Source organism: Gorilla gorilla, chromosome 2 (genome assembly GCF_029281585.2).
Source record: "Gorilla gorilla gorilla isolate KB3781 chromosome 2, NHGRI_mGorGor1-v2.1_pri, whole genome shotgun sequence".
In the NCBI taxonomy this organism is placed as follows: domain Eukaryota; kingdom Metazoa; phylum Chordata; class Mammalia; order Primates; family Hominidae; genus Gorilla; species Gorilla gorilla.
Window position 1 is genome coordinate 150730664 of NC_086017.1, and position 21320 is coordinate 150751983.

Here is a 21320-nt window from a genome sequence, read left to right on the forward strand (position 1 = left end):
GCTTATCTTTTCATTTTCTTAATGTCCCTCAGAAGGAGTTTGGGAAGGGAAGTAATATGACCAGATTTGCACACACATACAGCTGCCCTAACTGCTATGTGGAGAATGGACTGGAGGGGTCAGGACTGGATTGGGGCATCCTGTTAGGAAGCTGTTGGGTGATCCAAGTGAGAGATAATGGCAATTTGGATGGAGAAGCAACAGAAGGGATGGAGAAAAGCAGCTCCATACAGGGGGTGTATAGAAGGTAGGACTGAGAGGGCACGCACTCCACACATTATAGATTTTCAACAGGGGAACAGAAAGGAGGCCTCCCCAAACTCATGCACAGAACACATTATTATTCTTCTTTCTAGTAGTGAAACTCCATTCATTTGTGGGATTGACATATTTGATAATTTGGAAATGTAGGACGAGATGAATTTGAAGATTCCCTCTAGTCCTCACAGTCTGTGGTGCCATGAACAATCCTCTATGAGGTTATTTCAACAATACTAAAATACTCTGAGGCGTGTGCCTAGATGCATTATTACAGATTGTTTATTAGTCACACATGTATATCTATAATGCCAATTTTTGATCCAGGAAAATAACTTCATGACTGAAACTGAACACAATCTATGCATGAAGATCCTTGCAGAAAGGGAGGGCAGAAATACTGTTAGCCTAGAAAGTGTGAGGATGGGGATAAAGAAATTCATATTCATGTACTAACCCAATTACCAAATGTACCTTGCAAATCTGGAGCGCTGTTGGTTTAACATGGGATTTCACATCATTCTGTCCCAAGTGACACAGACAGTATTATCAATGAAAAATCCTTTCCTCAGGCTAGGATACAGAGCTCCTCTCATTTGGGCAGTACATGCTATCACAGGAGAACCTTTATTTAAGGCTGGAAATTCTATTTACTCAGGAGCCCAAACCACTGTTTTTCTGTTCTTGCAAAATAAACACAACACCCTGGCAAAGCAGATGCAGAAAAGACCCGAGGGAACGGAAAGGAATGTGGAATCAGGTATGCAGGTCAGTGTCAACACAATAAATCAGGAGCACAGCAGTGATACATATTTCTCTTCTGATGCTAAAAAAAGGAGGCTACATGAATCAATGAGATAAAGTGAGAGTACAGAAATTAAGATATATAATGTTTTATTTATATATGTATTTAATGAAGTAGGTTTTGTTGTTCTGTTTTAGAAAGAGACAACATAAAGGCTCAGAAATGGATGTTTTGCCTGGTAGGGGCTGCATGATGCACACATGGATCAGGGAGATGATGACATCACCTCCAGACTGGTTGGACTTGGTGCCCTGAGCCTATGGAAAGGCTGGACAGGGGCATGGGGGCTTCAGACACCTGCTGTCAAGTGCATGATGCAATAAGGTACCCCTTCTCCAGGAAGTGATGATGAATCCAGCTCAGCATGCGGCACATTTTGGCCTCTTCTTCCTCAAGGCCTTTGCATGTGATGTTCCCTCTTCCTGAAAGCCAGCTGCCTCCACCCATCCCCAGATCTTGTGAACTCACCCTTCAGGTCTCAAATACATTGTCGCTTCCCTTCTGTCTACACTGTCATCACGGCAAATGGCAAATCCATTTTGTAGAGTCAAAACCTTGTATAATTTTGAAGGCCCTTTTCCAGAAATAAGAATAAAAATTATTGATTTGAAATTAGAGATCCATATAATTAGGGCCCTTTGTGGGACCCTGGAAACAAAGATTTTCTGCCCCTGGGGAGCTTCCAGTCTGGCTAGACATGCGCTGGATCCAAAGAAGGCTGGGTAGGCTGAAGTCAGAGGCACTCAGAGTCTTAGAAAACCAGAACTAGAAGATAATTTAGAGGTGTCTGATTAAACCTCCCATTTTAGAGGCAGGGAATTGGAGGCTCACAGTGGGGGAAGGGAGCTAGTCAAAGTCACACAGCTTGCTGTGGCAGCTTTTGGACAAGGCTGTCTGGTTCCTATCCCCCTGGATTCTCAGGGTCCTTAGGGACCTCTTGGAGTGCAGAGTTCATTTAGGGTGAGGAATGGCTGGCAGCTTCAGTGGTTGCAGGGATCAAAATCTGCTCCCCACCCTGACCTTGCTGGATCCAGAAAATCCTGATTTCCTACTTCACTTCATGACACATATGCAAACACTGAGATGTTTTGCGGGGGGAGAAAATAGATTCTTCCTAACGGGCCCTTTGTTTTTCTGCATGACTAAACCTGTAGCAAGGATGAACCAGAGTAAAACCATGGAGACATAAATTCTGAATGCATTCAGTCATGTGGTCAGCAAGTATAATGAGTAAACCCAAACATAATTAGGCCAATCAAAACCTTTCCCTAATTTGGTAACGGAATGACAAATCCTACATGCACATGAGGCCCCTGTTCTAATATTTCAGAGACCTACCTGAAAAGAGCTATCGGCCCAGTGGTTTCTTTTAGAAGGCCATTTGTGTGGCACCAAAAAGCAATTGCTTCCTCCGTTCCTACTACCTGGAAACACAAACTTTTAAATTCATGCCAGTTCAATTGGAACAGTAGCAAATTTCATGAAGCAGCTAAAAAGAAGAGCAACAGCTGGTACATCAGGCATTAATAATATAACAAAGGAAGAAAAAAGAGAAATTTTTCATTAGTACTTTTTGATGTCAATTTATTATTTATCCCTTTGCCAGTATTCAAACAGACAGGCAGTCATAAAACATTAAAAAAGATCCTTTAAAATGGTCAGGCATCTGTTTTACCTCAGTTCCTTTTTAGAAACCTGGAAATCAGGAGCCCTGGCTTTTATGCTATAGCAAGTTTGACACTTGCTGTATCAAAAATATTCCTTGAGGATCACTACGTAGAAAGAGTTTTGTTTAAATTTTATGAAAGGCTGGTTAGGCAGGCAGACAATGGTTTGTAAGGCAAGATCCAGTGTAAATCAGCAATGTGCTGTTTCCAACTGTTTGACTCCTCAGTTCATATTCTGAAACCAGGGCGTTGACAAAACCCACTGTTCAGTAATTAGCATCCTGTCAAATCTTTCCAATCAAGACTAGCATGCTGCACCTGGTCCTAGTTAAAAAACACATTGTGGGTAATTCTGATCTGACCCTCAGGGGCCACTGCCATGCTCAGAACTGCATTCAGCGTGCATGCCATAATTACCATCCACACAAAATAAGTAGACCTCCTTGTCCAGCAGCTCTGAGAGATTCTGCCTAATCCTAATGACCGGCCACACCATTTTAACTTCTTTGATAAATGTCTATCCTTGTGATTTAGACCTTTCCTCTCCTGTAAAGAAGGTATCTCTTCCTGGGACAGAAGACTCCTCAGAAGTAGAATCACTGTAGAAATAAAGCAAATTAAAAATGGAGAAGCAAAAACCAAAGTAAAACAGAAACCTTAACAGCCCTCTCCCCAGCAGGAGCTTGTTGGAGGAGGTGTGGGTGCTGAGTCCCCCCTCCCTAGCTTGTCTTGCCCTCAGCGCTCTGGGTGCTTTTGCCTTTCCAGGTACTGCCCTTGGTGTAGAGGCCATGGTCCTTGATGTAGGTGATGACAGCATCGGGAATCAGGTACTTTACGCTCTGCCCTTGGCCCAAGGCTCGCCTGATGTACGTGGCACTGATCTCATTCTGCACAGGCTCCTTGGCCAGGTGAATGTTGTGCTGGTGCATCCGTAGGATGGGAGATTCTGAGATGTAACCTTTTGGGTCATGACCTACTCGGCCCACGCACACCAAGCCAAACTTCTCCACTATTTCCTGGATGTGCGCATCCTTCCAGAGGTTGGGGGTCTGGAAGGTCTTCAAGACGTCTGCCCCGCAGAGAAGCTTCAGCTCAGGCACAGCTGCAAAAACAAGGATGGACCCAGTAAAGTTAGAGAGAGGTCACTGCCAGGAAAGACAACATCATATTCTATTGGAAAGTCTCACAAAATGCTTTTCTTGGAATATATCGAGAACTCAGTGTCTCCATGTTCATGACTTGAAAAGAAAAAGCATGTAAATGAATCTGCAGCCATTTCAGGGAATACAGTTGTAACTAATGATTTAATCAATACACCTTTTGTTTAATATTGGAAAAGTGCCAAGGAATACGATTTTTTTTCTTTTCAGTGTTCTAACAGAAGTCTGTCTGTGGTTGCTTTGGACCAAGGCAGAGTGCTCTAAAGGTGGCTGCGCTGTACCCAGTACTGTGTCTTCTGATAGAAGGTAAGGTTCTGAAAGCTCTGAGACCAACAAGCCGTGGGCCTTGGACAAGTCACTGCCTTATTTGAAATCCATTTCAGCCCTTGTGTTACTAGGAACTAGTACCTGGCACTTTTATATAAAAATCTCACTATAAAGATTAATTATAAAGCCTCTTTGGATAAACAAAAGGTCTCTAAGACTCCAGCTGGTGGCCTTTTCATTGAAGTTTCCAATAAAACAAAGCTCTAGAACAATGCTTAATGTGGATAATCCTTTGGAATGTGTTCTAACAGAATGCTAATTGTGATAATGAAATAATACATAACATTTATTGGGAGATTACTATGGGCACTACTACCAAGCTCTTTATGTGTATAATACCGTATGTACCCCAGAACAATTTATGAGGTGAGTATTGTTGTGCCCATTTTATGGAGGAGGCAACTGAGGCAGAGAGAGATAAGTGACTTGCCTGAGGTCACTCAGTTAGGCAGATAAGTCAGGTGTCAAACCCAGGCAGCCATCCTCCAGGTGTGGCATTTGTAACTGCTGGGTTCTGCTGCTGCCTGCTGGTGGAAATCTGTACTTGCATTATACTGGAGAAGCCCTTCCTAGAGTCCCAGACTGATTTTCCTGGCACTATCCGTGTCCCTCTTGGTGAGCTAATCAGCAAAGGAAATCCAAGTCTATGCTAGAAACAAGCTGCAGGGTCTCTGATTCTGCCAGAAGCTGATCCCAGCTTCAGTAAATGGCAAAGACTTGGGTCCCAGAGTACTGGCCCCTGTCAGTCACCACAAAGTCTGAGTAAAGAGAGGCTCCAGGGCTACCATACTGGAGAAAAACTTGTGTAAATGGTCAGTTTAGGATCCTCTAAGGTGGAACCTTTGAAGGAATCCAAATGTGGACCAGAGAGATGAGTTCACACAAAAGCACTGGAGCAACTGTGGAATGGAAAGCGAGAGACTGGAGGTGTCATGGAGAAGTCTGAGTCCTGGCCTCAACTGGGCACAGGCTGCTGTGTGGCCGGAGCCAAGACCTTTCTTTCTCTGGGTATCAGTTTCTCCATCCATGAGATGATGAGCTCTAGACTCATTTAAAGCAACATATGCAATCACAGAAACACACTTTTCAAATGCTCTAGCGGCATAATACTGGTCTAGTAAACGATATTCAAACATTCCTTCATTCATGCATGTATGAACTCTTAGTGGTTACAAACTAAGACTCTAGAGCCAGACACCTTACACCCAAATTCTGGTTCTGCCGTTCAATACCTCATGTGATCTCAACTTTAAAATGAGGATATTACCCTTCATTTATTCATTCATTCACTTATCCATTTACTCATTTATCTACCACTCTATTCATAGAAACACCCACTCAACATTTATGAATTGTCTCCCAGTGTCTGGCCTTTTTAAACCAATAAAACAGCATTTAACAATTATCCAGTAACTCACACTTTTCCCTAATTTGGGCTGGCCCCATTGCTCACAACACATATGTATATTTGAACGGTTCTGCATCTGTGAAGTTTTACTCCAATTTCTTATCTATCCAACCAGTGTAGTATAAAGGAGAACAGTGTTTGGTCTTTCAAACAATTAGGTAGTTTTATGTGGTCTTCCTATGGGGGAGGTACTATGATGTGCATTTCATTCCAGGATCTGCTGGGACCTGGGACACACCCCCTCTCTTCCTACAGGTCGGAGAACAGAGAAGATACCACCTCCTTTTTCCAATAGATTTTTTTGTGGGGACAATTTCTGCATGTCAGTTTCAACATTGGGTACCGTTTGATTCATTAACAATGACAGTGAGGAATATTATTCACTTTGAGCCTTGCCTAGAAGGAACAAGGGCCCACACCTCCCCTGCTCCCCAAATCAAAGGCATGTCTGTGAGGCTGGTGGTGCCTGTTATTTCATGACGACAATGCCATGTGATAGATCACTTCTCGGGCAACATGGGCCTCAGACCTCTAATTCCTGGCAGTCCTGTCTTCAGGGCTCACAAGTGCATTCACACATCTTTTCCAAATCCATTTACAACACTGTTACAAAATTTTTAGACCGAGTGACTCTATCCAAGTCCTAAGTATGTAACTCCAGGGTGTAGTATAAAGAAATCAATATGATTTCTCCTAACAGTGATACAGATACATAAACAAATGGGATGTCCATAGGCATTCTGGGGGCAGTGTGCTCTACCTTTGAGTAGCTAAGGGCTTTGAAAGGTAGATAAAGCTGAAATTTACATAGACTGTGAGGGAAGTGCCACTAGGATCTTTGAAAGTTTGGTTGTCCTAAGTCTGTGAGATCAAAGAACACCAATCTTGAGGTCAGTCAGCTCTGGGTTCAACTTTAAATCTGCTGGTACCCTCAGGAAAATTACCTGGCCTATGGGCCTGTTTCTTCAGCCATAAAATGGGGATAGTAAAGCTTTCTTTGGAAGTTATGGGAATTGAGTGATGGAGAGAATGCAATGTAAATTTCCTGTCTGGCGCAGCATGTGAACACTGCCACCAACAGTGATGTCTGTCATGGTACCTCACAGACACACTCAGAAATGTGGGACTTCTGGGTCTAAACAGGACATGAGAGATGAAGCATCTGACAGGCAGCACCTAAATTTACCATACAAGCCCACCTTGGAACATTCAGTATAAAACGGAAACAGATAAAGGGCCTGCTCTGTTGGGAGAGGGAATCCTCTGAATGTGGCTGAGCTGTGCTTGGTTCCATCAGCCATGGGTGGGCGCCACCTTCACAAAAGACAGACAGAGTCAGCTGTTAAAGAACTGAAGGCATCATCCATCCCAAAGTGTCACACCCAAGCAGCCCAGAATGTAGCAATCCATATGACTCTGGGTGAGCCCGAGGAGGCCTGCAAATCACAGAAGTGATGGGCAAAGCAAGGCTCTGGCAGCCAGAAATTGCCGAGCTCATCATGTAATTTGCAACCCCAGAGTATAACAGCACACCAATAAAATACGCAGCACACAAAATGGTCCTTTAGAAATATGTCACTAGTAACACACATGCCATCTCATCAAAAGCCAAACTTATGCTGAGAAAAATTCCACCTTCCTGTTTTTAATTGCTCTACATTTTACCCCAATTACAAACATCAAACTGTGTTCATTATGGAATGTATGGAAAATATGTAAGTATTTAAAGCAGAAATAACAACAACAATATTAATTCTGCTTTCTACGAAACACGATCAGTTTTTAGTGTATTTCCTTAGTCTTTTCTATTTAGACATGCTAACAGATGGGAAGTATAGTCATGTTTTTATATACTTAAGATTATATGCAGTATTGTATCCTGATTTTTTTTCACTTCCTTCATAAGTGTTTCTCCACATCATCAAAACCTTTTATGTAGTTTCTTTATGCTATGTATACAGTATAATTTAGGTATACTTTCCTTTATATTTAAACATTGATATTGCTTTTACTTCCTGCCATTGTGAAAACTGTTGTGATAAACATCTTTCTGCATAAATCTTTGTCCCAATCTCTAATTATTTCCTTAGCCAGATTCCTAGAATGGGAATTTATCAAGCAAAGAGTGCAAAGATTTTTAAAGTCCCTGATATATTTTGGTAAACTGAAAAACATAGTTTTCTTTTTTGAAAAATTTTATTATTATTGTACTTTAAGTTTTAGGGTGCATGTGCACAACGTGCAGGTTTGTTACATATGTATACATATGCCATGTTGGTGTGCTGCACCCATTAACTCGTCATTTACATTAGGTATATCTCCTAATGCTATCCCTCCCCACTCCCCCCACCCCACAACAGTCCCTACTGTGTGATGTTCCCCTTCCTGTGTCCATGTGTTCTCATTGTTCAATTCCCACCTATGAGTGAGAACATGCGGTGTTTGGTTTTTTGTCCTTGTGATAGTTTGCTGAGAATGATGGTTTCCAGTTTCATCCATGTCCCTACAAAGGACATGAACTCATCATTTTTTATGGCTGCATAGTATTCCATGGTGTATTTGTGCCACATTTTCTTAATCCAGTCTATCATTGTTTGACATTTAGGTTGGTTCCAAGTCTTTGCTATTGTGAATAGTGCCGCTATAAACATATGTGTGCCTATGTCTTTATAGCAGCATGATTTATAATCCTTTGGGTATATACCCAGTAATGGGATGGCTGGGTCAAATGGTATGTCTAGTTCTAGATCCCTGAGGAATCGCCACACTGAATTCCACAATGGTTGAACTAGTTTACTGTTCCACCAACAGTGTAAAAATGTTCCTATTTCTTTACATCCTCTCCAGCACCTGTTGTTTCCTGACTTTTTAATGATTGCCATTCTAACTGGTGTGAGATGGTATCTCATTGTGGTTTTGATCTGCATTTCTCTGATGGCCAGTGATGATGAGCATTTTTTCATGTGTTTTTTGGCTGCATAAATGTCTTCTTTTGAGAAGTGTCTGTTCATATCCTTTGCCCACTTTTTGATGGAGTTGTTTGTTTTTTTCTTGTAAATTTGTTTGAGTTCATTGTAGATTCTGGATATTAGCCCTTTGTCAGATGAGTAGGTTGCAAAAATTTTCTCCCATTCTGTAGGTTACCTGTTCACTCTGATGGTAGTTTCTTTTGCTGTGCAGAAGCTCTTTAGTTTAATTAGATCCCATTTGTCAATTTTGGCTTTTGTTGCCATTGCTTTTGGTGTTTTAGACATGAAGTCCTTGCCCATGCCTATGTCCTGAATGGTAATGCCTAGGTTTTCTTCTGGGGTTTTTATGGTTTTAGGTCTAACATTTAAGTCTTTAATCAATCTTGAATTAATTTTTGTATAAGGTGTAAGGAAGGGATGCAGTTTCAGCTTTCTACATATGGCTAGCCAGTTTTCCCAGCACCATTTATTAAATAGGGAATCCTTTCTCCATTGCTTGTTTTTGTCAGGTTTGTCAAAGATCAGATAGTTGTAGATAGGTGGCATTATTTCTGAGGGCTCTGTTCTGTTCCATTGGTCTTTATCTCTGTTTTGGTACCAGTACCATGCTGTTTTGGTTACTGTAGCCTTGTAGTATAGTTTGAAGTCAGGTAGCATGATGCCTCCAGCTTTGTTCTTTTGGCTTAGGATTGACTTGGCAATGCGGGCTCTTTTTTGGTTCCATATGAACTTTAAAGTAGTTTTTTCCAATTCTATGAAGAAAGTCATTGGTAGCTTGATGGGGATGGCATTGAATCTATAAATTACCTTGGGCAGTATGGCCATTTTCATGATATTGATTCTTCCTACCCATGAGCATGGAATGTTCTTCCATTTGTTTGTATCCTCTTTTATTTCCTTGAGCAGTGGTTTGTAGTTCTCCTTGAAGAGGTCCTTCACATCCCTTGTAAGTTGGATTCCTAGGTATTTTATTCTCTTTGAAGCAATTGTGAATGGGAGTTCACTCACGATTTGGCTGTTTGTCTGTTATTAGTGTATAAGAATGCTTGTGATTTTTGTACATTGATTTTGTATCCTGAGACTTTGCTGAAGTTGCTTATCAGCTTGAGGAGATTTTGGGCTGAGACGATGGGGTTTTCTAGATATACAATCATGTCATCTGCAAACAGGGACAATTTGACTTCCTCTTTTCCTAACTGAATACCCTTTATTTCCTTCTCCTGCCTGATTGCCCTGACCAGAACTTCCAACACTATGTTGAATAGGAGTGGTGAGAGAGGGCATCCCTGTCTTGTGCCCGTTTTCAAAGGGAATGCTTCCAGTTTTTGCCCATTCAGTATGATATTGGCTGTGGGTTTGTCATAGATAGCTCTTATGATTTTGAGATACATCCCATCAATACCTAATTTATTGAGAGTTTTTAGCATGAAGGGTTGTTGAATTTTGTCAAAGGCCTTTTCTGCATCTATTGAGATTTGGTTCTGTTTATATGCTGGATTACATTTATTGATTTGCGTATGTTGAACCAGCCTTGCATCCCAGGGATGAAGCCCACTTGATCATGGTGGATAAGTTTTTTGATGTGCTGCTGGATTCGGTTTGCCAGTATTTTATTGAGGATTTTTGCATCGATGTTCATGAAGGATATTGGTCTAAAATTCTCTTTTTTTATTGTGTCTCTGCCAGGCTTTGGTATCAGGATGATGCTGGCCTCATAAAATGAGTTAGGGAGGATTCCCTCTTTTTCTATTGATTGGAATAGTTTCAGAAGGAATGGTACCAGCTCCTCTTTGTACCTCTGATAGAATTTGGCTGTGAATCCATCTGGTCCTGGACTTTCTTTGGTTGGTAAGCTATTGATTATTGCCACCATTTCAGAGCCTGTTATTGGTCTATTCAGAGATTCAACTTCTTCCTGGTTTAGTCTTGGGAGGGTGTATGTGTCCAGGAATTTATCCATTTCTTCTGGATTTTCTAGTTTATTTGCATAGAGGTGTTTATAGTATTCTCTGATGGTAGTTTGTATTTCTGTGGGATCGGTGGTGATATCCCCTTTATCATTTTTTATTGCATCTATTTGATTCTTCTCTCTTTTCTTCTTTATTAGTCTTACTAGTGGTCTATCAATTTTGTTGATCCTTTCAAAAAACCAGCTCCTGGATTCATTACGTTTTTTGAAGGGTTTTTTTGTGTCTCTATTTCCTTCAGTTCTGCTCTGATTTTAGTTATTTCTTGCCTTCTGCTAGCTTTTGAATGTGTTTGCTCTTGCTTTTCTAGTTCTTTTAATTGTGATGTTAGGGTGTCAATTTTAGATCTTTCCTGCTTTGTCTTGTGGCCTTTAGTGCTATAAATTTCCCTCTACACACTGCTTTGAATGTGTCCCAGAGATTCTGGTATGTTGTGTCTTTGTTCTCATTGGTTTCAAAGAACATCTTTATTTCTGCCTTCATTTCATTATGTACCCAGTAGTCATTCAGGAGCAGGTTGTTCCGTTTCCATGTAGGTGAGCGGTTTTGAGTGAGTTTCTTAATCCTGAGTTCTAGTTTGATTTCACTGTGGTCTGAGAGACAGTTTGTTATAATTTCTGTTCTTTTACATTTGCTGAGGAGTGCTTTACTTCCAACTATGTGGTCAATTTTGGAGTAGGTGTGGTGTGGTGCTGAAAAGAATGTATATTCTGTTGATTTCAGGTGGAGAGTTCTGTAGATGTCTATTAAGTCTGCTTGGTGCAGAACTGAGTTCAATTCCTGGGTATCCTTGTTAACTTTCTGTCTCGTTGATCTGTCTAATGTTGACAGTGGGTGTTAAAGTCTCCCATTATTATTGTGTGGGAGTCTAAGTCTCTTTGTAGGTCACTAAGGACTTGCTTTATGAATCTGGGTGCTCCTGTATTAGGTGCATATATATTTAGGATAGTTAGCTCTTCTTGTTGAATTGATCCCTTTACCATGATGTAATGGCCTTCTTTGTCTCTTTTGATCTTTGCTGGTTTAAAGTCTGTTTTATCAGATACTAGGATTGCAACCCCTGCCTTTTTTTGTTCCATTTGCTTGGTAGATGTTCCTCCATCCCTTTATTTTGAGCCTATGTGTGTCTCTGCATGTGAGATGGGTTTCCGGAATACAGCACACTGATGGGTCTTGACTCTTTATCCAATTTACCAGTCTGTGTCTTTTAATTGGAGCATTTAGCCAATTTACATTTAAAGTTAATATTGTTATGTGTGAATTTGATCCTGTCATTATGATGTTAGCTGGTTATTTTGCTTGTTAGTTGATGCGGTTTCTTCCTAGCCTTGATGGTCTTTACAATTTGGCATGTTTTTGCAGTGGCTGGTACCAGTTGTTCCTTTCCATGTTTAGTGCTTCCTTCAGGAGCTCTTTTAGGTCAGGCCTGGTGGTGACAAAATCTCTCAGCATTTGCTTGTCTGTAAAGGGTTTTATTTCTTCTTCACTTATGAAGCTTAGTTTGGCTGGATATGAGATTCTGGGTTGAAAATTCTTTTCTTTAAGAATGTTGAATATTGGTCTCCACTCTCTTCTGGCTTGTAGAGTTTCTGCCGAGAGATCTGCTGTTAGTCTGATGGGCTTCCCTTTGTGGGTAACCCGACCTTTCTCTCTGGCTGCCCTTAACATTTTTTCCTTCATTTCAACTTTGGTGAATCTGACAATTATGTGTCTTGGAGTTGCTCTTCTCGAGGAGTATCTTTGTGGTATTCTCTGTATTTCCTGAATTTGAATGTTGGCCTGCCTTGCTAGATTGGGGAAGTTCTCCTGGATAATGTCCTGCAGAGTGTTTTCCAACTTGGTTCCATTCTCCCCGTCACTTTCAGGTACACCAATCAGACGTAGATTTGGTCTTTTCACATAGTCCCATATTTCTTGGAGGCTTTGTTCATTTCTTTTTACTCTTTTTCCTCTAAACTTCTCTTATCATTTCATTTCATTCATTTCATCTTCCATCACTGATACCCTTTCTTCCAGTTGATCGCATTGGCTCCTGAGGCTTCTACATTCGTCATGTAGCTCTTGTGCCTTGGTTTTCAGTTTTCAGCTCCATCAGGTCCTTTAAGGACTTCTGTGCATTGGTTATTCTAGTTATCCATTCATCTAATTTTTTTTCAAAGCTTTTAACTTCTTTGCCATTGGTTCAAATTTCCTCCTTAGCTCGGAGTAGTTTGATCGTCTGAAGCCTTCTTCTCTCAACTCGTCAAAGTCATTCTCCGTCCAACTTTGTTCCATTGCTGGTGAGGAGCTGCGTTCCTTTGGAGGAGGAGAGGCGCTCTGATTTTTAGAGTTTCCAGTTTTTCTGCTCTGTTTTTTTCCCATCTTTGTGGTTTTATCTACCTTTGGTCTTTGATGATGGTGACGTATAGATGGGTTTTTGGTGTGGATGTCCTTTCTGTTTGTTAGTTTTCCTTCTAACAGACAGGACCCTCAGTTGCAGGTCTGTTGGAGTTTGCTAGAGGTCCACTCCAGACCCCGTTTTCCTGGGTATCAGCAGTGGTGGCTGCAGAACAGCAGATATTGGTGAACCACAGATGCTGCTGCCTGATTGTTCCTCTGGAAGTTTTGTCTCAGAGGAGTACTCGGCCGTGTGATGTGTCAGTCCGCCCCTACTGGGGGATGCCTCCCAGTTAGGCTACTCGGGGGTCAGGGATCTACTTGAGGAGGCAGTCTGCCCGTTCTCAGATCTCAAGCTGTGTGCTGGGAGAACCACTACTCTCTTCAAAGCTGTCAGAGAGGGACATTTAAGTCTGCAGAGGTTACTGCTGTCTTTTTGTTTGTCTGTGCCCTGCCCCCAGAGGTGGAGCCTACAGAGGCAGGCAGGCCTCCTTGAGCTGTGGTGGGCTCCACCCAGTTGGAGCTTTCCGGACGCTTTGTTTACCTAATCAAACAACTAACTCGGCAATGGCGGGCACCCCTCCCCCAGCCTCACTGCCACCTTGCAGTTTGATCTCGGACTGCTGTGCTAGCAATGAGCGAGACTCTGTGGGTGTAGGACCCTCCGAGCCATGTGCGGGATATAATCTCCTGGTGTGCCGTTTTTTAAGCCCATTGGAAAAGCGCAGTATTAGGGTGGGAGTGACCCGATTTTCCAGGTGCCGTCTGTTACCGCTTTCTTTGACTAGGAAAGGGAATTCCCTGACCCCTTGTGCTTCCCGGGTGAGGCGATGCCTCGCCCTGCTTTGGCTTGTGCACGGTACGCTGCATCCACTGTCCTGCACCTACTGTCTGGCACTCCCCGGTGAGATGAACCTGGTACCTCAGTTGGAAATGCAGAAATCACCCGTCTTCTGTATCGCTCTCGCTGGGAGCTGTAGACCAGAGCTGTTCCTATTCGGCCATCTTCAAAACATAGTTTTCATTTCATGGAAACTTCCTTTTTTTTTAAATAGTTACTTTAGAATAGAACAAGTGAGTGGGATTTAGGGTCTGAACAGAGAGAAAGAGGCCCTCAACAATATAGGGCCAAGCAGATTAAGTTGGTAGCCCCTAGAAAAATGATTCCGGAAAGAACCTGAAGTGGGCTTTGGCAGAGGGAGAGAGTTCATATTAATGAGAGCAGCTGGGGCTGGTTCCACAGGGAAGGTGAATTCTGAACTGGGCCTCACAGACAGATAGGTTTTCAATAGGGGAACCAAGAATTAAGAGGAAGGAGGGGAGGACAGGCAAAAAGCTGAGACAGGGATTCTGGAAGCATATGCAGAGAGGTGAAGTGTGAGAGGATGGTAGCCTCAGTGTGTTGTCCCTCCTGAGTCACTCTGGCTGCCCCTGCCTCTCACTGGAGGCTCCAGTCTGCCCTAGTGGCATGGAGTGCCTCACACTTATGCTATCTCCTGCCCTTGTGCTTTCCTTAGCCTGCCCCTTGGCCCAGAAATGTCTCCAACCTCAATAATCCAGTCAACCTGCAAGTCTCAGTGCAGGTGCCCCCTCCTCCATGCAGCCTTCCTAATTCATGCCTGGACTCACCTCCATTCATACCCTGTCTCCAGCTTGAGGTGGGGGCTGGGGCTGGCTGTCTCTGTTCTCAGCCTGAGCCCAGAGTCTGTTCCAGTGAGGTGCTCAAAAAGTGTCTGTAGAATCCTTTTAAGAATGCCTGCTGAGCCAGAGATGATGCAGAAAGAAGGGAGAGGCTGATAATGAATACTGGGCACTGTGCTTATCGGGGATGGGTGGGAAGGAGCCCATGCAGGTAACGGAGAGGACAGGCAGACAGAAAGACCAGAGGAATACAATAAACATTATATAAGATGATTATATAGGAGGTACTGTAACTCCTTCTTAGATTCTTACTCTCATGCACAGCCCCCCAGACTGGCTGTAAAGCAAATCCGCAGAGTGCTTATTAAATATCCAGATTCCTGGGCTCTACTCCCACTCAGAAGGGAAGACACCTGGGAATTAGTGCTTTTAACAAGCCGCACAGGGGATACTGCTCTGAGGGATCCTCTGGCCAGCATTTGGGGACTGTTGCATGGCACCTTTAGGGCCTGGTAGCATTTCCAAGTCTTTTTAGAAGAGTGTTTCCCAATCTTGCTCTAGGAAGCACTAGTTCTGAAAAATACTAACAGATATTAAACAAAGAGTTCCATACTTAAAAAAGTGGTAAGAATGACTGCAAGGTATTTCTCTTTCTTGTAGAATCACAATGCACATGGACATAGTAAAGGCTCTAAAAAGTCCTTCAGTAGAGAAACCACATTAGGTGTGCTAAACCCCAGCATTCCTCAACTCTTCTATTCTGGAAGCAGTGTTCCACCAACCAAAGTCAGGAGACCCTGTTGTAGGAAATTCTGCAGATGACCTGCTGGAATCTGCACGCCCACTGCTGCACGGTGCTTCTGCTTATTTGCATGAGAGTGTTATGCATTTTGCCCCTGACACCAGGGCAGCTCATACTGTGAAATCACAGCCAACAAGGTTTTATCAAACACCGGGAAATGACAACACTTCCTGGCTTACACATCTAGGCTTACAAATTAAAAGGATAATCCAAACCAACTTTAAATTCCCTTAAAAATAGGTTTCCTCTTTTGAGTGAACCATTGAGTAATTCTGCTATTAATAAAGTCTTAGTCTCTTTGTTCAAGTTTTATAATGGCATATTTTACATTCAAAAAGGCTAAGGCTTTTAAAAGAAACCCAGCAGCACTCATCAGTTTATCCCTGTGTGACCCTGACTATAATCTATGTCATTAGAACAAGTCACAAGGGTAGGTAAACTTCTTTGGGGCAAAAAATCCCAAATTAGCAGAGCAATTTACAGGGGGTGGTGGCAGATTGTCTAATCTGAACTTCAACCTCAGAAGTGTCATCCCAACCAGGCAGGCCTTAAATTCCTTATCTGTGCCCAGAGGGTTGGACTCAAGTCCTCTGCAGCTGTGACCACCCCTACCCCCTTCAGTTCTCACAGAATCCCTGACATCTCATTCTCCTACAGACAAGAGGGTCAGCACCCACCTGCAGGGGTCGGGAAGAGTGCCTTGCCATGGTCTGGGCCTTCCATCTGGGGTGGAGATCTGAGCAGTTCGCTGTGATGATGCCTGTGTTGTAAACATATGGGCTCAGGGTATGTCTGTCCTCCAGCCCTCAAAGCCACCCAGGGATTTTCAGATTTTGTCTCAGCCTGCTTTTATCTACTTTAGTTCACTCATTCCACAAGTATCTGTTGAGGGCCTACTCTGTGGCAGGCATTGCCAGGAGCTGGGACAGAAAGCCATGTGGGTCTTCATGGAGAGTCCTGTCCAAGACAGTCCACTACTTTCCATGTGACATGGGTGAAGGCAGGGAAATTAGTACATTTCTATTCTTTTAACATTTTCTTCAATATTTCTCAAAAAAAAAAGGAGTCACTGCTGAGTAGGGGTTAAGGACATGGGCTATTAGAATCAGACAGACTTGAATTCAAGACACATTTTCATTTGAGAAGCAGGGATAACAACACCTACTTTTAGGCTCTTGTGAAGGTGAATGAGCCATGCACATGAAGCACTGGCACAGTGCATGGCCCACAGCTAGCTCCCAGAAAAGCTGCCTGCTCTCATTAGAAACTAGTACTTTAGAAGGCAATAGGGTGATGGCCAAGAGCCAGGGCTTGCAGCCAGATGGCCTGGGTTGAATCTCAGCTCCTCCACCAGCTGGCTGTGTGACCCTGGGTGGGTGATTTCAAGTCTCTATGTGGATGGTGCTGCATCTGCCAGTGAGGAATTATGACAGTGCCCACCTCTGATGGGTGGTTATGAAGATTAAAGGGGTTAATACACACAAAGTGCACTGGGCATTTCAAATATGATTAGACTTTCACAAATTTGGCATGCCTGCCTTCTTTAGCAATCTATCTTCTGCAAATCATGAGATACTTATATATGCTTTTGTCAAACACAGGCAACCATTATACACCCCTTCTTGTATCAATTTGATCTTCCAACTTCCACTTCCTGTATTATGCATTTACTAGAACTGTATTTAGGGGGCAGTAGTGCCTGGTGGGAAAAGCATATGCTTTTCAGCCAGAGTGGGTGGGTTTAAGTTCAGGCTTTTTTGCTTGAATGACCCTGACACCCTGTAGCATTGATACTCTCAGAGCCACGTGGACCTCATCTGTAAATTGGTCATGAAAGTTAATGCTGGCCTTATCTACACTGAGTATCACAAGATCATGAATGAAAAATTGCTTCTACCTTGCCAAACGCTGGGGAAGTGGCCTGCTGCTGATTATAATTGGGAGGCAGCTCAGTGTTAAGTTCTAGAATTAGACTGGGTTGGAATTCTGGCTCTAACTGGTAGCTCTGGAGTCTTGGTGTCTCTAGTTTCCTCATCTAGAGAATGAGGGATAACGGCAGAACCTACCCCAGAGAGCTGTTGTGAGGATTAATTGAAACGCTTAGCACCAGCCCATACACAGAAAGAGCCCAATAAGTGTTAGCTGTTATTATCATTACTCTTAGTCTATCTTCCCACCAGATTGTGAAAAGGGACCCCACCGAATTCATCTTTATATTCCTCGCACCCATGAAAATGCTCCTTAAGTCTGCTGAATTCAGGAATGTTGGAAGAAGTGGATGAATAAATACATTTAGCCTGGTTCAAAGCCCTTCTAGATCATCTCAGAGACTCAGCAGAGTCTTCTTAGAGCCTGGCTGGACTCAGTGTTTTCATTATCGTTTTACTGCTTTGATTTTGGTAAACTTTATTTCTGAGGATTCACCCTTGGATTGGCATGGGCTCTCACATCAGACTGAAGTAGATTGAGTCTCACCTCCACTTTCTAACTGTAGGACTTGAAGTATTTTACGACCCTTTCTGAATCTCCATGTCCTTATATATAAAATAGGGCTAAACCCACCTACTTCTTGGAGTTGCTGAGCTTACTAGATATACATGAAAGAGCTTGGCACACACAGAGGGTGATTAGTAAAAGGTGGTGGTGATTCTCATTTTACTTACCTTGAAGGTCCTAGTTCAGGTTGACCCTACTTTGAATATTAGCTGGATCTCTGAATTTTGTTGTGGAAATAATTACTTCCAATACAACATGCATTTGCCAGGGACTTCCACTGTGCCTCTATGGGGCATGACCATTACTGCTTCTTGCTGCCTGCCTGAGTGGTACCTTGGGCCTGTGGACTGACCCTGGGGGCATGTTCTTGGTGTCCTCAGCAGTCCCACTGGTCTTCAGGAAAGACTGGAGGGCAACTGTGGGAGGTGTAAAGCCAGCCACATCATGTTCCCAGCCTGCAGATCCCTGTTTTGAAGATGGCCATAAGCATGGCTTCAGAGCTCCACAGATGGGAGCTCCACGTCCTGTTTATTTGTGTGTGACTGTGATTAACATAGACTCTCTGAGCCTCAGTTTCTTTATCTGTAAAATGAGGACAACACAAGATCATGTCTGCAAAGGGGTGCATGAACGGGTGATGATGATGATGATGATGATGGATTACATTAAGTAGCATGTGACTAAGGCCTTGCCCACAACACAAGGAAAAGTTGAGTGAAATATCTTATCAAGTGTCCTAAAGGCATGGAAGTTGACCTAGATTTTAAAAATGAGAATAAAAACAAACTATCTTATAGGGAAAGAAGGAATCCTCAATAAGCTCTACAGTGAATTTACGTTATAGAGATGTTTGTTACTATGTCACTATGATGCAGATTCACTATGGACTTTATCAAGAGGACACTAAATGGAGCAAAAGATGGGGTGGATTTCTACCATGCTTCTAAAACCACCTGACTTTACAATTATAACTGGATTTTCAGTCTTAAAAAACCTGGATTTTGATAATTTTCAGAAAGTGTTAGTAATCAAACACAAATGCAATTGGTACATTTTGGAGATGAAACTTACTCCAAATAATAATTTTAAAAATCTTAATCAGCATTTGATAAAACTGTGTTGGCTGTAACAGTGATTCTCAATTTTGGTTGCACAAAATACATATGGGAACCTTTATGAAAATAGCAATGTTTAGAGCCCACCCCTGACAAATCAAAATCTCTGGGGTGGGTGGGAGGAGGTGAGCATTTAAAAAAGCTTATTAAGTGATTTCTGCAGCCAGAGTTGAGACCACTGGTTTGGATGCATCTTGGTACTGATCATAAGCTTAATTCATATACTTGGCAGCTGAAGCTGTGAGCTAGCCATATATTAGAATCACCAGGTAGCTTTTAAAAATCCTGATACCCCAACCCAGACCAATGACATGGGTACTTTTAAAAGCTCCCTGGGTGATTCCAGTGTGCAAGCTAACACTGAGCAACACAGGAATAAAGGAGTTATTTAAAAAAATTAAAAAGAGGCCTGGTGTGGTGACTCATGCCTGTAATCCCAGCACTTTGGGAGGCTGAGGTAGGTGGATCGCCTGAGGTCGGAGTTGGAGACCAGCCTGGCCAACATGGTGAACCCCCGTCTCTACTAAAAATACAAAAAATTAGCTGGGCATGGTGGTGTGTGCCTGTAATCCCAGCTACTTGGGAGGCTGAGGCAGGAGAATTGCTTGAACCCAGGAGATGGAGGTTGCAGTGAGCCAAGATCATGCCACTGCACTCCAGCCTGGGCAACAGAGCTTAATTAATAAACTTGGCAGCTGAAGTGGTGGGCTAGCCATGTATTGGAATCACCATGGAGCTTTTTTTGAGATGCTATCTCAAAAAAAAAAAAAAAAAAAAGAAAATGAATGCGTTCAGTACAATCTTAGTTCACTCCTGTATTTTGCAGCAGAAGCACAAGTAATCATAAATAGTACTATGGTCAACTCCTATTTATCCATGAATGGCTTATCTGTCTCGAGGACAAATTATGGGCCAGCATTAGGGATTCAGGGAAGGTAGCTAACATTATTAAGTACCTACCATAAACCAGGTGTTTTGCCTACATCATCTCATTTAATTCACACGGAATCCTAGTGAAGTGGGTGATGTCATTTCCATTTTATTAGGTGAGAAATTAAAACTCAGGGAGGCTAAATCACTTGTATCAAGTAATTCAGCTAGTAAATTTTGCTCTAAAACCTGTGTCCTAGGCTACAGTGCTTCTCACTGGGTGGAGGAGAAAGCGTCTGTTTCTGCCTACATATTAAAGCTAAATTACTTGTTGGATGATCTATTCTCTTGCTTCTATTCCCCCTCTCTTAGCCTAGATAAATGAGAAATGACTGCATGACTCATTCTAAAAGGATGATCTAGGTGTCAATTTATTCCTTATATAATTTTCAATATAAGGGTCTTTGTTTATACTAATGGGTCATTAAAAAAATAAAGAAGAGCATGTGTCATAACAATTATTTTATAATGGCTTTCCTTTTAATTTGGCAACAGGTTCTGAAGCAACACTGTAACTGCTGAATGCTTCTGGCTGGTTCTTTCCACAGTAAAAGGTAAGTAATAAGAACCAGGATATAAAAACTAAATGATTACCTCTACTAAAAAGGTAAATCTTTTTCTCCCAAGTGATTTTGAAGACAAGTTAAAAATGAAAACTAAAACACATTATGAACAGGCCTGTCAGTCATTCCACCTTGTCCCTTGTGCCTCCCATTTCCTGCCAATCCTAGTGGTTCTAAATAGACAAAAGACACAGCAATTTGCAATCCCTTCCAGCAGAGCTGGTTGTCATTAGTGATGAGGCAGGCCATACTCACAATCCCAACAGCCAGGAGAGGTGGGACTTCCTGCTTCTCTGGCAATTCCCCCTTAAAGTCTGCAGACACAAGCTAGTGACCCACTGCCCTAACATGCAGGGCTGGCTTGGGGTTTTAAACAGTTTTATTACTTATGCTGAATACAAATAGAAATTCCAGAAGAAAAAATAATCCAGAGTAACTGTTTCTAGATTTATAGTCTTTTTTTCTATTTCACATAAAAGTCTGGGTTTACAGAACCCAGGAATTGTACAATTAAAAAAGACAGCTTATTCTATAGATGTAGTTTTCAACTTAGAGAATGATAAAAATAACAAAAGGTCCCACCTACTAAATGTTATTATGTAGTTCTGGGTCAGGAAAGTTATTTACATATAAAAAATCCTCATTCGGTTTTGTTGTCTCCATTTTGCAAGTGAGAAATATGTCTCAGAGGCTTCAGATCACTTGCTCAAAGTCACACAGCTACTAAGTGGTGGCGCTAGACCCCAGTGCTACCGTCGTCTGAAATAAGGTTGGGTGTTTCCACAAAGTGCATTTGAAAGTACAGTGTTTTGTAATTTTTCTGCTCAGGGACCTCT

At 42.3% G+C, this 21320-nt stretch overlaps 1 protein-coding gene across 8 annotated transcripts in view; it reads right to left on the minus strand.

Annotated features, from left to right (window-relative positions):
* Positions 1-2619: 2619 nt before the first annotated feature.
* Positions 2620-21320, minus strand: part of NMNAT3 (nicotinamide nucleotide adenylyltransferase 3) — a 118285-nt gene continuing 99584 nt past the window's right edge. For 5 of the 8 annotated variants that reach the window (XM_019023525.4, XM_019023529.4, XM_019023526.4 and 2 more), the window contains 2 exons: positions 16058-16140; positions 2620-3832 (listed from right to left, as the gene is read on the minus strand). In XM_019023525.4, the coding sequence (XP_018879070.2) occupies positions 3450-3832; positions 16058-16140 (466 nt within the window). In that variant the 3' untranslated portion in view covers positions 2620-3449. Of the gene's footprint in view, positions 3833-6824; positions 6940-14566; positions 14694-16057; positions 16141-21320 lie in introns of all 8 variants that reach the window. The other 3 variants (XM_055383453.2, XM_055383455.2, XM_055383456.2) reach the window with 3 other exon arrangements.